General features: G+C 31.5%; 2 protein-coding genes across 2 annotated transcripts; one reads left to right on the forward strand and one right to left on the reverse strand.

Moving 5' to 3' along the window:
• Positions 1–3,954: 3,954 nt before the first annotated feature.
• Positions 3,955–4,670, forward strand: LOC103314435 (hypothetical protein). Its single transcript, XM_008200515.3, has 3 exons — positions 3,955–4,090; positions 4,134–4,289; positions 4,335–4,670. Exons 1-3 carry the CDS (start codon positions 4,016–4,018, stop codon positions 4,566–4,568), a joined length of 465 nt encoding a protein of 154 aa, XP_008198737.1. The 5' UTR covers positions 3,955–4,015; the 3' UTR covers positions 4,569–4,670.
• A 2,879-nt stretch (positions 4,671–7,549) lies between these two features.
• LOC656564 (uncharacterized protein) lies at positions 7,550–15,955 on the reverse strand. The gene is made up of 7 exons (XM_961315.5): positions 15,798–15,955; positions 15,587–15,705; positions 11,152–11,386; positions 10,624–10,717; positions 8,331–8,762; positions 8,031–8,275; positions 7,550–7,846 (listed from the first exon to the last, which is right to left on the reverse strand). Exons 1-7 carry the CDS (start codon positions 15,848–15,850, stop codon positions 7,606–7,608), a joined length of 1,419 nt encoding a protein of 472 aa, XP_966408.1. The 5' UTR covers positions 15,851–15,955; the 3' UTR covers positions 7,550–7,605.
• Positions 15,956–16,894: the final 939 nt, after the last annotated feature.

Raw genomic sequence — 16,894 nt, forward strand, 5'->3', positions numbered from 1 at the left:
AGTCAAAAATGGATGCAAATTTAAAATTCCTAGATAATTTTAGGTTAGAAATGTTCTAATTTAAATTTTTTCAGACGTATAATTCAAAAAAAAAAATTTTTGAAACTTAACAGTGTCAAAGTAAAGTTTAACTTTGACTAACTCTGAAACTATCTATTGTAGGTGAAAAATAAAAACAGATTTGGAATCCTGAGACAATTCTGCGTAAGAGGTGTTAATATTTAGGATATTTTTGGCATTCCTTTCAACGAAAAAAAATTTCAAAGTATAACTCACATTTTTGAAAAAAATCAAAAGTCAAAGTTATATAGGTTTAAGTATACTTTGAAATGGGATAGATTTAAGTCAAAAATGGATCCAAATTTAAAATTCCTAGATAATTTTAGGTTAGAAATGTTCTAATTTAAATTTTTTCAGACGTATAATTCAAAAAAAAAAAATTTTGAAACTTAACAGTGTCAAAGTAAAGTTTAACTTTGACTAACTCTAAAACTATCTATTGTACGAGAAAAATGAAAACAGATTTGGAATCCTGAGACAATTCTGCGTAAGAGGTGTTAATGTTTACGATATTTTTTGCATTTCTTTTAACGAAAAAAATTTTCAAAATTATGTCATATTTTTGAAAAAAATCAAAAGTCAAAGTTATATAGGTTTAAGTATACATTAAAATGGGATAGATTTAAGTCAAAAATAGATGCAAATTTAAAATTCCGAGATAATTTGAGGTTAAAAGTGTTCTAATTTAAAATATTTCAGACGTTTATATAAAAAAAAATTTTGGAAACTTAACAGTGTCAAAGTAAAGTTTGACTTTGACTAACTCTGAAACTATCTATTGTAGGTGAAAAATAAAAACAGATTCGGAATCCTGAGACAATTTTGTGTAAGAAGAGTTACTATTTATGATACTTTTAGCATATCTTTTAAAGAAAAAAAATATTAAAAGTGTAACTCATATTTTTGAAAAAAATCAAAAGTCAAAGTTATAAAGGGTTAAAATGGGCTAGGTTCACGTCAAAAATAGATAAGAATTTGAAATTCCTAGATAATTTTACGTTAGAAATGTTTTAATTAAGACACTATGACCTTCTAACTGCCCAAAAAAAATTTAAATTAATTTTCTGCTTTCTAAGATTTTTACTCCAACTGTTTTAAAAAAACGCACCTTGTTAAAACAAAATAAGACAAGTTATAAAATTTTTGAACTATTTCATTTAAGTGATAGTTATATTCGAGACATTTCAAAGAAAAAATTTAGAGTTTTTTCTTAGCACATTATTTGCGAAAGCACATCTAAGTGTGCTGTGACCAATATTCGCTATTTTTACGTAAGATAAGTGTTATTTAGATACGAAAAAAATTGATCCAAAAACTACTAAATGTAGAAAAAACATAACAAAAAACGTCCTTAATTTGACAACAATTTAACGTAAAGTGAGCCAAAATGTGAGCAAAAAATCTGAAATTGAAAAAACCGAGTCTATTTTTTCGTATCTTACACCAGACTCAATTTCCTCTCTCTAAAAAATCGTTAATTCCTTTCAATTCTCGATTCAAAACCTCGCACAAAGCGAACGCCATTCAGTCACCAAATTCTGTTTTATATTCGGAACTAGTTATCAGATAAGCTGCATTTCGCGCACTCATCCCTCCAAAAAAATGACCCAATTTCTTTTAGTTTGTGATTATTAAACACTTGGTGCAATATTTGAGGGGAAATATTAAAATTATATTTCGAGCTTGACATTTCTCTGTTGAAAGCCTTTCCTGTTGTATTTCTCGAACAAAGGCTTTTGTGTTCATCGACTTATGAATTGTCGCTTAAATTCTGGCAATGTGTCGTCGGGGAAACCTCCTCAAGATTATTTTGCGAATGACTGACTCGTCACTTGCAAGAAATTGCTCAAATTAGACGAGTTTTGCGACGCCAAAGGTCGACCAATTTGCGCGTTGAGTGTGGAAAAAAAATTAAGTTGGTACAATGGAAATGAATGAATGAATTCATTAGTGACGCAGTTGCTACAACTGGCGCCCAATTATTGTCATTTCGAATAAATTTTCCACTTGGATTAATAAATATAAATAATAAATAAAAAAACACAAATATTTTTAACTAGTAAATTTTTATTTATTTATTTTGTTTTTGTTCTCTATACTTGTGATTGTCGAGACATTGCTCGATTAAGGTCAAAATTATCTTACGAATTTATTAAATTTGTTTTAGAAATTTTTTGTCAGGTGAACACACAGTCGAATTTTTTTGTTTATAAAAACCAGACAATAGAAACGCTTCGAATTCAAACTTTCCTTGTGTAAAATTGTCTCAGAATTTCGAATCTGTTATTATTTTTCATCTGCAAAAAACACAAAGATTTTTACCTTCACTGCTGAATATCGAGCGATATCTCAAAAACTAGTAGTCGTATCTAAGAACTAAAATTAAATTTGAATTTCTCAGACTATTTTACATAAGAAAAGTAAAAAGTTAAGGAGTTGAAGCTAAATAACTCGATAGAAAAAATTCTTGAATAACCCATTCATCTAAGATTTTTACCTTCACTGCTGAATATTGGGCGATATCTCAAAAACTAGTAGTCGTATCAAAAAACTAAAGTTAGATTTGAATTTCTCAGACAATTTTACGTACGAAAAATAGAAAGTTAAAGAGTTGGAGCTAAATAACTCGATGGAAAAAATTTTTGAATACACCATTCATCTAAGATTTTTACCTTCACTGCTAAATATTGAGCGATATCTAAAAAACTAGTAGTTGTACCTAAACACTAAAGTCAGATTTGTATTTCTCAGACAAATTTACGTAAGAAAAGTAAAAAATTAAGGTGTCGTGGCTAAATAACTTGATGGAAAAAATTCTTGAATAAACCATTCATCTAAGATTTTTACCTTCACTGCTGAATATTAGGCGTTATCTCAAAAACTAGTAGTCGTATGTGAGAACTAAAATCAGATATAAATTTCTCAGACAATTTTACGTAAAAAAAGTAAAAAGTTAAAGAATTGGGGCTAAATAACTCGATGGAAAAAATTCTTGAATAAACCATTCATCTAAGATTTTTACCTTCACGGCTGAATATTAAGCGATATCTAAAAAAGTAGTAGTCGTACCTAAAAACTAAAGTCAGATTTGAATTTCTCAGACAATTTTACGTAAGAAAAGTAGAAAATTAAGGTGTCGTGGCTAAATAACTCGATGCAAAAAATTCTTGAATAAACCATTCACCTATGATTTTTACCTTCACGGCTGAATATTAGGCGATATCTAAAAAACTAGTAGTCGTACCTAAAAACTAAAGTCAGATTTGAATTTCTCAGACAATTTTACGTTGGAAAAGTAAAAAATTAAGGTATCGTGACTAAATAACTCGATGGAAAAAATTCTTCAATAAACCATTCATCTAAGATTTTTACCTTCACTGCTGAATAGTAGGCGATATCTCAAAAACTAGTAGTCGTATCTGAGAACTAAAATCAGATTTAAATTTCTCAGCCAATTTTACGTAAGAAAAGTAAAAAATTAAGAAGTTGGGGCTAAATAACTCGATGGAAAAAATTTTTGAATGAACCATTCATCTAAAATTTTTACCTTCACTGCTGAATATTGGCCGATATCTCAAAAACTAGTAGTCGTATCTGAGAACTAAAATCAGATATAAATTTCTTAGACAATTTTACGTAAGAAAAGTTAAAAATTAAAGTGTTGTGGCTAAATAAGTCGATGGAAAAAAATCGTGAATAAAATTTTTACCTTAACAAATTGAATTTTTATCCATTTTGCAAAAACAAATGCTCGTGCTTAAAAAATAAAACCAGATCTGATATTTCCACTCATAATGACATAATTACCAAACGTTGGATTCCATTTAATTAAAATCACTGATAACGTAATGAAGGTCAATTAATTCATTTGTGATGATTTTGTTATAAGATAAAACGATAAAAACTAATATTTATTCTCATTCCACCCGACCCTAAACTATATTTTGTGTGAACTATGGAACGCTGGAAGTTGTTAATTTTAATCCTTTACCATGTTTTACCCACAAATGGCCAAATTATGGACATGATGGTAAAAAAAACAAAATAATTTGTAAAAATAACAAAATTTCCAGAAACCAAAAACAGTCAGAGTCCACAAACTCGAAACATGCCCCGGCCACGAAAAAGCCCCCTTGATCATCAAAAACGTCCAATTATCGTACGCCAATCGGGTTAATTTAATTTCTCTACAAACTGTAGTTCGAGAAACGGTTCCTGAGGACATAAAGGTAACAAAAAAAATTGTCAAAATCTAAAGAACCCAATTATTTTAGCTAAAACTAGTCCTCAAGCGATGCAAATCGCGGGAGGCTTTGGATTCGTGCGAAAAGTACCAGAACATCAACATGAACCACTTGTGTGGAATGTTGAATGGTCTCCTCTTCTCAAAACTTCCGAACCTCCTTTTGCCTGTCCCTTTAAAAAGGGCGTTTACAATTTTAGAAATGGTACTTTTGATGGGTCCGCCTTTGGGCATTTGCCCGTTTCTGGGTGGTACTGGATCGTGACTGCCATGCTTTTAGGCGAAAAGTCCGAGCGAACGCTGGCTTGTGTCAATTTTGAGGGGCAGTTAGTCACAGCTTGAAGCGAACAATAAATTGTGCATTTTATATATTTTTATTTTTTTCTCCTATTGTTTGAAAGCGTGTTTTTTGAGGATTCCAAATCTGTTTTTGTTTCTGTTCTACGACTTGTGGTTTGCAAAATATTGAGAAAAGTTTACCATGTTGCCAATAAACTCTGAAAAACTGTAGAAGTACATTTGGGATTTTTTTGAGTTAAAGTAGGCGGGTTAAAATTTTCAAATTTTGGTTCCTCTTACGTAAAAAAGCCTCAGGATTTCGAATCTGTTTTTGGTTTTTGTCTACGACCAACATGTTTTGAGATACTGGCAAAAGTTCGACTCAGTTGTACATTTGAACGCTCCTCCAAATTGTCAATTTTTTTAATTGAAACGATCGGTTTGGATGATTTAATTTTTGACTTTCCTTGGGTAAAATTGTCCAAGGATTGCAAATTTGTGCCCAAATTTCACGTACCTTTGACACGCTTCGAGATATTAGCGAAAATATGTGTCACAGTGTATTCCGTTTTAACTCATTCATCCAGAAACCCCTGCCTCACAAACTCAATTAAAACCCCGCTTTATCTGTATTACTTTCGAAATTAGCATCGCGTTTCCTCTTAAATAATTTAAATGCTCATTCAATTCCAAGACGCGCTTGCTGGATGCAAATCCCAAAAATTTCGCTTGACTCGAATTTTAATAGAGGTTGAAATTTTGATAAATAAATCACGTGATTGATGTTCTGAGATAGGGATCAGAATTCATTTTTTCCGAGAAGAATTTTTGAACATCGATCACACGTGCCGTGACACTGCAATTCCGAGCGATAAACAATTAAACGCTGCAGTTGGCAGCAGTGCAAAACCGCAAAAGTGCATTAATGCACCGGTTGGGGATTTTGATTTTTAGGGTTTGCAGGCCACAAATCCCGTTTTTCCCCGAGCAGGTGCGGGTTGCTAGGGGCTTCCACGGCCGCCTTAGCCATTTCTTAACTGCAATAAAGGTCCGGAGATTATTAGTTTTGAAGTCAAGAGAGAGCAATTTCATATCACAATATACACGCCATTATCACACAACTTGCGCAATTACAATAATTACAAACTTGTCGGAATTAATTACCTGCACAAAAATGCTCGCTAACTAATTACACAAACTTGTGGAAAAGTTTTGAATTTGGAGGTGGCTTATTTTTGTCATTAAGTTTTAACGAGCGGTCTTTATGGGAAATGGCTGAAAAACTTTCAACCGAAAGCAATTATCGGAGTAAGGTAATTGCACGACGAACGTTATAAACAACGCTTTGAAGGAGAAGGGAGGAAAAGTTTTGGTGCAGGGCGGAAAAATTTCAGATGAGGGAAATGTTGCTTGGAGCAACTTTATTACGGAAAACTTGCAACTTGATCAATAGCTCCAAAACTATCACTCGCAGGCGAAAAACAAAAACGGATTCGGAATTCTGAGACAATTTTACGTTAGATTCTGTAAACTTTTGGCGATTTTTTAACGTTCAAAATAAAAAAAAATTACTTAGTTGAGTGAAACTTTGATGATCGTTAGCTCATATATCTATTTAAGAATTTTTTCCATCGAGTTCTTTAATCAAAATACGTTAATTTTTTACTGTTCTTACGTAAAATTGTCTGAGAAATTCAAACCTGATTTTAGTTTTCCAATACGACTATTAGTTTTTGAGATATCGCCCAATATTCAACAGTAAAGGTAAAAATCTTTGAATAATGGTTTATTCAAGAATTTTTTCCATCGAGTTATTTAGCCAAAACACCTTAATTTTTTACTTTTCTTACTTAAAATTGCCTGAGAAATGTAAATCTGATTTTAGTTTTCAGATACGATTACTAGTTCGCCCAATATTCAGTTATGAAGGTAAAAATCTTAGATGAATGGTTTATTCAAGAATTTTTTCCATCGAGTTATTTAGCCAGGACACCTTAATTTTTTACGTTTCATACGTAAAATTGTCTGAGAAATTCAAATCTAATTTTAGTTCTTAGATACGACTACTAGTTTTTGAGATATCGCTCAATATTCAGCAGTGAAGGTAAAAATCTTAGATAAATGGTTTATTCAAGAATTTTTTCCAACGAGTTATTTAGCCCCAACACCTTAATTTTCTACTTTTCTTACGTAAAATTGTCTGAGAAATTCAAATCTGATTTTAGTTTTTAGCTACGACTACTAGTTTTTGAGCTATCGGCCAATATTCAGCAGTGGAGGTGAAAATCTTAGATGAATTCAAGAATTTTTTCAATCGAGTTATTTAGCCCCAACATTTTAATTTTCTATTTTTCTTACGTAAAATTGTCTAAAAAATTCAAAGCTGATTTTAGTCCCCAGATACGACTACTAGTTTTTGAGATATCGCCCAATATTCAGCAGTGAAAGAAAAAATCTTAGAGCAATGGTTAATTCAAGAATTTTTTCCATCGAGTTATTTAGCCCCGACACTTTAATTTTCTACTTTTCTTACGTAAAATTGTCTGAGAAATTCAAATCTGATTTTAGTTTTCAGGTACAACTACTAGTTTTTGAGATATCGCCCAATATTCAGCAGTGAAGGAAAAAATCTAAGAGCAATGGTTAATTTAAGAATTTTTTCCATCGAGTTATTTAGCCACGACACCTTAATTTTCTGCTTTTCTTACGTAAAATTGTCTGAGAAATTCAAATCTGATTTTAGTTTTCAGGTACGACTACTAGTTTTTGAGATATCGCCCAATATTCAGCAGTGAAGGAAAAAATCTCAGATAAATGTTCTATTTACAAATTTTTTCCATCAAGTTATTTGAGCACGAGACCTTAATTTTCCACTGATCTTATACAAAATTGTCTCAGAAATTCAAATTTATTTTTATTTTTCACATACAAGCACTTCTTTTCAAGATATTTAAAAAAAACACAAAATTAGCTTCACAATAGTTTTATTTTCACAGAAAACATACAAAATACTGAACAATAAATTAAATCGACTTAATCCTATCCTCCTTGAGCGACTTCCGCGTCCGAGGCTCTTTACTCGGAACTTCAGTGCTTTTCACATTCGACGATTTCTGCTGACTATCCCTCAACTCCTTCAAAACACGATCAAGAGTGGAAACAACCTCATCCACATTTTCCTTCGTAAAAACCATTGGGGGTTTTATTTTTATAACATTGCATTCCGGACCGTCAGCACTGACCAAAATATGCTCCTCCCTCATCCTGGCAAAAAATTACAAAAATGTACACTCACACTCAGAAAGAATGTACCCATACAACTACACGTACACTCACTACCAAAAAAATACCAAAACTTGTTCCCTCATTTTGTTAACACATGTACAATCACACACCATAAAAATGTACCATCTAAGGTTTTGTACACTCGCTCACAAAAAGAACCCACCTTTTTAGCACATAGCTGGCTGTGGCCTTATCAGGCGTGCGCAAATCACGGTCCTTAACCATTTCAATCCCCAGAAACAAACCAACACCACGCACATCGCCAATACAGGCGTGTTTCTTGGCGAGAATTTGACAGCTGTCAAATAAATATTCTCCAACGACGAGTGCATGCTCTCGTAAATTCTCCTTCTCGATTGTGTCAAAAACAGCGTTGGCTATGGCGCACGAAACAGGATTACCACCATACTGGACGAAAAAAAATTACTAGTTTTTTTTGTTTTTTTTTTTAGTACCAACTTACCGTATTAAAGTACTCGACTCCAGTTCGCCGAAAACTTTCGGCAATTTCTTCAGTTGTCACCACTGCAGCAATGGGATGCCCATTACCCATGGGTTTACCCATTGTTACAATATCTGGGATGACGTCATGCATTTGAAAACCCCACCAGTGTTTACCCAAACGTCCAAAGCCGACTTGGACCTCGTCGGCGATGCAAACGCCGCCATTTTGTCGGACGTGATCGTAGACATTTTTCATGTAATTATCAGGCGGGATAATTTGACCGCCACAACTTAGCAGACTTTCAGCAATAAAGGCGCAGATTTTTTCACCTTTTTCGGACGAAACGTTTTGGCAGATTGTCAAAATTTCGTCAGAGTATAGTTTTGACAGTTCTTCTTTGGCATAGTCGGAATCGCGGTACTTTCCTCGATAAGTATCGGGACAGGAAGCCTTGAATTAACGAAAAAACCATACCATGCAGAGTTGCATACTTTATTTTTCTAACTATTTTAATCGAAATTTGCGTTAAAATTGAGCTAAAACGTTCAAAATTTGACGCTTCTTATGTAAAATTGTCTCAGGATTACGAATCTGTTTGAGTTTTGCACATAGACCTGCTAGTTTTAGAAATATTGGGTAAAATTAAAATATTTTTTTAATTTTTTTATTAATTGAATTAATTTCAAATTTGACTTTTCTAATGTAAAACTGTCTCAGAATTTTAAATCCGGTAATAGTTTTTGCGTACAACTCATAGTTTCTGAGCTATCGAACAAAATCCAGTCCTGAAGATAAAAATTTTTTTCAGCCGACGTACAAAGACAAAAACCCTCAATTTTTAACATTCTTAATGTAAAATAATCTCAGGATTCCAAAACTAATTTTATTTTTATGTAGGGTTTGTAGTTTTTGAGATATAGACCAAAATAAGATTCTTTGAGAAAAAAAATTTAAGTAAATAATAAATGCTAGAAAAAAATATTACAATGGTCAAAAATTTTTCTAAATCTGAGTTTTCTAATATAAAATTGCCTCAAAATTTCAAATCCGGTAACGGTTTTTACGTTTAACTTATAGTTCCAATGATATCGATGAAAATCCAGTCCTGAAGGTAAAAATTTTAGATGACTGGTCAGTTCAAGAATTTTTTTCAGTCGACGTACAAAGACAAAAACCCTCAAATTTTGACATTCTTAATGTAAATAATCTCAGGATTCTAAAACTAATTTTATTTTTTATGTAGGGTTTGTAGTTTTTGAGATATAGAGCAAAATAAGGTTCTTTGAGAAATTTTTTTTAAGTAAATATTAAATGCTAGAAAAAAATATTACAGTGGTCAAAAATTTTTCTAAATCTGAGTTTTCTAATGTAAAATTGCCTCAAAATTTCAAATCCGGTCACGGTTTTTACGTTCAACTTATAGTTTCAAAAATATCGATGAAAATCCAGTCCTGAAGGTAAAAATTTTAGATGACTGGTCAATTCAAGAATTTTTTTCAGTCGACGTACAAAGACAAAAACCCTCAATTTTTGACATTCTTAATGTAAATAATCTCAGGATTCTAAAACTAATTTTATTTTTTATGTAGGCTTTGTAGTTTTTGAGATATAGACCAGAATAAGGTTCTTTGAGAAAAAAAATTTAAGTAAATAATAAACGCTAGAAAAAAATATTACAATGGTCAAAAATTTTTCTAAATCTGAGTTTTCTAATGTAAAATTGCCTCAAAATTTCAAATCCGGTAACGGTTTTTACGTTTAACTTATAGTTTCAAAAATATCGATGAAAATCCAGTCCTGAAGGTAAAAATTTTAGATGACTGATCAATTCAAGAATTTTTTTCAGTCGACTTACAAAGACAAAAACCCTCAATTTTTGACATTCTTAATGTAAATAATCTCAGAATTCTAAAACTAATTTTATTTTTTATGTAGGATTTGTAGTTTTTGAGATATAGAGCAAAATAAGGTTCTTTGAGAAAAAAAATTTAAGTAAAAATTAAATGCTAGAAAAAATATTACAATGGTTAAAAAAATTTCTAAATCTGAGTTTTCTAATGTAAAATTGTCTCAAAATTTCAAACCCGGTAACGGTTTTTACGTTCAACGTATGGTTTCAAAGATATCGATGAAAATCCAGTCCTGAAGGTAAAAATTTAAAGTGACCGATGAATTCAAGAATTTTTTCTGGCAACATGTAAAGACAAAAAACTTTAATTTTTCACTTTTCTTAAGCAAAATTGTCTCAGGATTCCAAATCTGTTTTTATTTTTTTGCTACGAGTGATAGTTTTGAAGATATAGCTACTTACCACATGGACATAGTCTTTCTGTGGTGGCCCACCAGGAAGATTAAACTTATAGTGGGAAATGTCAATCAACGAAGTCAAATGGCCATGGTACGCACTAAAAAAATACCAGATTGACCTGACCTGTCCTAACTTAGCCCCACGTGACCCACACAATACAATATTTAAACACAAAACAAATTCCAAGCCGGTCAGTCAAATCTTGTTCTTGTAACAAAAAAAAAACGAAAAAAAAACACAGAAAAACACTGACAGACTTGGATTTCTAACAATGATGATTTATCCACACGTCGAGATCACGTCCTATCCATAGACAACAACTGGGGCCTTCCCCGGCTCTTCATCTTCATCTGTAAACACGTGTTAGCTGTAAGAAAAAAATGAAACAAACTCATTAGAAACACATTAGAAAAGCACACAATTTTTTGGGAATTATGACATAATGAGATTTTTGGGTCCGACTCCACGGGCCTGTAAATGGTTGTGGTGGGGGTAATGGTGGGGGAAAGTGTCAAAAATGAAAGCACTCACTGCTCCAAAGTGATGACTTGACGATTTCCGGTGTGAATTTGCGCAAGACGCAGAGCCAAATCGTTGGCTTCTGAGCCAGAATTGACAAAATAGCAAACTGAGAGTTTGTCAGGCATTGTGTTGATGATGCGTTGGGCGCAAAGGACGATGTTGTCGTGCAGGAAGCGGTTGTTGGTGTTGAGGATTGACATTTGACGACAGCCGGCTTCCACAACGGCTGGGTGGCAATGACCCACTGAAAAATTTGGTTTTAAATTTTTTTTATTGACTTGACTTGGTTCAAATGCTGATTTCTGAGCGTAAAATTATGTGCTGAACACGACGGTTTAAGTTAGAATGTTCTACGATAAATAGTTTTTAAGAAAAGGTCGTTCAAAGTCACTTAACAAATTTTTCAGTTTTTTTATTTTCTCAATTACGCCAAAACTATTAAAAAAAGTGGGACTATTATGATGTAGCCCTATGTAAAATCATCCGGGAAATCGACTGGCGTCGAGAAAATCGCCAAATTCTCAACAGTTTTTCAGTTACAATGTTTTTTTTAATTTTATGTAGTTTTGCTTTTATATGCAATTTATACGAAAACTGTTAGTTGGGAAACAATGATCTTTTTTGAAAAAGATAGATAATCAAAAGAGCTTTCCAACGATAATAAACTTCAAAGGGTTATCTCTAATATTTCCAAAGTTATTGCTCGTTAAATGTTCCGGATACTGAAAATCGACAAAAATCCCGAAAATTTTGGAAAAACCAAAGTTGAAAAAATCACACCTATTACCTTTTTTTTCACTTTTAACAACACGAGAGGGTTGAAAAGGCATAGAAAAGTTCATAAAACTTTCCTAGAGAAGGTTTCAAAGAAATTTTTTTTTTCATTTTTTTCTATTTTCTCAATTATAAGGCAAAACTATTCGAAAATTTAGAACTATTTTGGTCAAAAACTGTGTAAAATGATCCGGAGAATCGACTGGTGTCGAGAAAATCGCCAAATTCCCAATAGTTTTTTAGTTATAATTTTTTTTTACTTTTAGCTATTTTTTTCTTTTATATGTAATTTATACAAAAACTATTAGGCGAAGGACAATGATCTTTTTCGAAAAAGATAGATAATTAAAAGAGCTTTCCAATAATAGTAAACTTCATAGGGTTATCTCTAATAGTTCTGGAGTTATTGCACGATAAATGTTCCGGTTACCGAAAATCGACAAAATTCTCAAAAATTTTGAAAAAATCAAAATTTAAAAAATCGAACCTATTGACTTTTTTTTGCACTTTTAACAACACGAGAGGGTTGTAAAGGCATAGAAAAGTTCATAAAACTTTGCTAGGGAGGGTTTCAAAGAAAATTTTTTTTTCATTTTTTTCTATCTTCTCAATTATAAGGCAAAACTATTCGAAAATTTAAAACTATTTTGGTCAAAAACTGTGTAAAATGATCCGGAGAATCGACTGGTGTCGAGAAAATCGCCAAATTCCCAATAGTTTTTTAGTTATGATTTTTTTTTAATTTTACCTATTTTTGCTTTTATCTGTAATTTATACAAAAACCATTAGGCGGAGAACAACGATCTTTTTTTTTGACAAAGATAGATAATTAAAAAACCTTTCCAACGATAGTAAACTTCAAAGGGTTATCTCTAATATTTCCAAAGTTATTGCTCGTTAAATGTTCCGGATACTGAAAATCGACAAAAATCCCGAAAATTTTGGAAAAACCAAAGTTGAAAAAATCACACCTATTACCTTTTTTCACTTTTAACAACACGAGAGGGTTGAAAAGGCATAGAAAAGTTCATAAAACTTTCCTAGAGAGGGTTTCAAAGAAAATTTTTTTATCATTTTTTTCTATTTTCTCAATTATAAGGCAAAACTATTCGAAAATTTAGAACTATTTTGGTCAAAAACTGTGTAAAATGATCCGGAGAATCGACTGGTGTCGAGAAAATCGCCAAATTCCCAATAGTTTTTTAGTTATAATTTTTTTTTACTTTTAGCTATTTTTTTTCTCTTATATGTAATTTATACAAAAACTATTAGGCGAAGAACAATGATCTTTTTCGAAAAAGATAGATAATTAAAAGAGCTTTCCAATAATAGTAAACTTCATAGGGTTATCTCTAATAGTTCTGGAGTTATTGCACGATAAATGTTCCGGTTACCGAAAATCGACAAAAATCTCAAAAATTTTGAAAAAATCAAAATTTAAAAAATCGAACCTATTGACTTTTTTTTGCACTTTTAACAACACGAGAGGGTTGTAAAGGCATAGAAAAGTTCATAAAACTTTGCTAGAGAGGGTTTCAAAGAAAATTTTTTTTTTAATTTTTTTCTATTTTCTCAATTATAAGTCAAAACTATTCGAAAATTTAAAACTATTTTGGTCAAAAACTATGTAAAATGATCCGGAGAATCGACTGGTGTCGAGAAAATCGCCAAATTCCCAATAGTTTTTTAGTTATGAATTTTTTACCATTTTACCAATTTTTGCATTTATCAGCAATTTGCTCGAAAACTATTAGTCGGAGAACAATGATCTTTTTTGTAAAACATAGATAATTAAAAGAGCTTTCCAACGATAATAAACTTCATAGGGTTATCTCTAATAGTTCCGAAGTTATTGCTCGTAAAATGTTCCGGGTACCGAAAATCGACAAAAATCTCAAAAATTTTGAAAAAATCAAAATTTAAAAAATCGAACCTATTGACTTTTTTTGCACTTTTAACAACACGAGAGGGTTGTAAAGGCATAGAAAAGTTCATAAAACTTTGCTAGAGAGGGTTTCAAAGAAAATTTTTTTTTTCATTTTTTTCTATTTTCTCAATTATAAGTCAAAACTATTCGAAAATTTAAAACTATTTTGGTCAAAAACTATGTAAAATGATCCGGAGAATCGACTGGTGTCGAGAAAATCGCCAAATTCCCAATAGTTTTTTAGTTATGAATTTTTTAACATTTTACCAATTTTTGCATTTATCAGCAATTTGCTCGAAAACTATTAGTCGGAGAACAATGATCTTTTTTGTAAAACATAGATAATTAAAAGAGCTTTCCAACGATAATAAACTTCATAGGGTTATCTCTAATAGTTCCGAAGTTATTGCTCGTAAAATGTTCCGGGTACCGAAAATCGACAAAAATCTCAAAAATTTTGAAAAAATCAAAATTTAAAAAATCGAACCTATTGACTTTTTTTGCACTTTTAACAACACGAGAGGGTTGTAAAGGCATAGAAAAGTTCATAAAACTTTGCTAGAGAGGATTTCAAAGAAAATTTTTTTTTCATTTTTTTCTATTTTCTCAATTATAAGGCAAAACTATTCAAAAATTTAGAACTATTTTGGTCAAAAACTATATAAAATGATCCGGAGAATCGACTGGCGTCGAGAAAATCGCCAAATTTCCAATAGTTTTTAAGTTATAATTTTGTTTTTATTTTAGCTATTTTTTCTTTTATATGTAATTTATTTGAAAACTATTAGGCGGACAACAATGATCTTTTTTGAAAAAGATAGATAATTAAAAGAGCTTTCCAACGATAGTAAACTTCATAAGGTTATCTCTAATAGTTCCAAAGTTATTGCTCGTTAAATGTTCCGGGTACTGAAAATCGACAAAAATCCCGAAAAATTTGGAAAAACCAAAGTTTAGAAAATCAAACCTATTGACTTTTTTCGCACTTTTAACAAATCGAGAGAGTTGTAAAAACATAGAAAATTCCATAAATCTTAGCTAAAACGAGTTTAAAAAAATATATATTTTTTTAATTTTTCTAAAATTTTAGATAATTTAAAATTTTAAATCTTGTGAAAAGCTGTTATAATAGGCACAATAAGTCGCAGAATTCGCTGAAACAAACCGTTTTGCTCTACGACTTTTAGTTTTTGAAATATGAATTTTTTTAGTAAAAAACTAAAAATTCCTCTGTAATCGGAACTAGTCCGAAGCGATTCTGGTTTTTCACAATTTGTTAAACAATTTAAACCATATTTCATTGTTTTTTTGGTGTTCGCTCTAAGACCTAAAGTTTATCAGAAAAAAAAACACAAAAAAACTAAAATATTGACATTAATATTCAGAAGGCGATTACGCCGAAATTATTGAAGCTAAAGTTTAGAGTCCGATACCAATGCAATCGCTGAAATTGTTATAAGAACAATACAACAAACAATAATAAAATTGTTCGATCTTTGTAGCTTTAAAACAAATAATAAAAAAGTAAAAAACAAACAAAAAGGCAGTATAACAAATAAAAAAAAATCGTAAATAAAAACAATTTAAGAAAAAATCCATAAACTGAGGTCACAAATATTTGTAAAATGTGACGTTAATTGGGCCATAAAAAACAAATCACTAGCTACTGCCAAAGGCCCACTCAATTTGGAAAAAATCAAAAATCAATAAACACCTCGTTATAATCAAATAAAAAAAACTCACCATGTGCCACATTATTGATACAATCCAAATAAGCGTCGCCTTTCTCGTCATACATGTACTGGGCCTTCGCCCTCATTATCTTCAACGGATCTTGACGGAAGAACAACTGGCATGACTTTCTAAAAATTGAAAAAAAAATTTTTTTAACTCACTAAATCAATACACAAGCGCGCCCAAAATCAATACTCCAAGCAAAAAATGCCGCACTCACCCAATGTGCTTGTCCCGAAGGGCAATGGTCTCCTTCTTGGTCATCTGTTCCATGATGGGTGCTGGATGTGGGCCTGGAAGCGTGTCTGGAGCGCTTTGCTGGGTGTTGCGTTGCGTTGCGCTATTTATTATGGAATTTGTGCGCACGCATTGCTGTTACGAAACGACGGTGTGATAGCACGTAACCTTTGTGATAACAGAGGTGATACCACCAGGTGGAATTTTCACATTTTTTTCGAGACAAAAACAAGAGACTTTGGGGTGGTTATTTGGTCAATATTGATCGGTTCGAGGGTAAATTTGGATGGTTTTATCGCAAAACAAATTGTGTTATCGAGTGATTAAAATATTTGTTCGCGTTATAAATAGAAGGCGAAAGTATTCCACGATACGTTCACCTGTTTTTTTGTGGTTTTTTTTATTGGTAAATGTGGACAACTCGGCTATGCCTCGTACACAATTTAAATAAATTAATAAAAATACGTAAAAAACTGGAAGAATTGCCTCGCTTTTTCAAAGTAATAATGGAAAATGCGCTCAACTTATGTCTTGTCCCTCAAATCCATAAAAGTTTCAAAAAACATACTCACACTTGGTTATAGGAAAAAACTTAACTTTTTGTAACATATGTTTTTCTCGTATGAAAAATATATTCTTTCAAATTATTTATTAATAAAGTACGCTTGACCTGGCTTTGGTCCATAAAACCGTAAAAGATGCAAAATTCATACTCACTATTAGTGACAGGAACGAACTTTTTTTTTCACTTTTGAATAAATTCCTGTAAACGTAGCTACATCTGAGGTTTTTTTATTCAAATAGAAAAAAATCGGCTGCACCTCATATATAATAATCAAAAAAAAATTTTTTTTGAAAAAAATTACGTATATAAAAGTTGGATTTATAAATTATAAAAAAACACACATCTGCAATTACATTTCCTTCCCAAGTTCGTAAAAATTGCAAAAAACATACGCACAATTAATTATTAATAAAGTACGCTTGACCTGACTTTGGTCCATAAAACCGTAAAAGATGCAAAATTCATACTCACAATTAGTGACAGGAACGAACTTTTTTTTTCACTTTTGAATAAAT

This window comes from Tribolium castaneum, chromosome 7 (assembly GCF_031307605.1).
Source record: "Tribolium castaneum strain GA2 chromosome 7, icTriCast1.1, whole genome shotgun sequence".
NCBI classification, from domain to species: Eukaryota; Metazoa; Arthropoda; class Insecta; order Coleoptera; family Tenebrionidae; genus Tribolium; species Tribolium castaneum.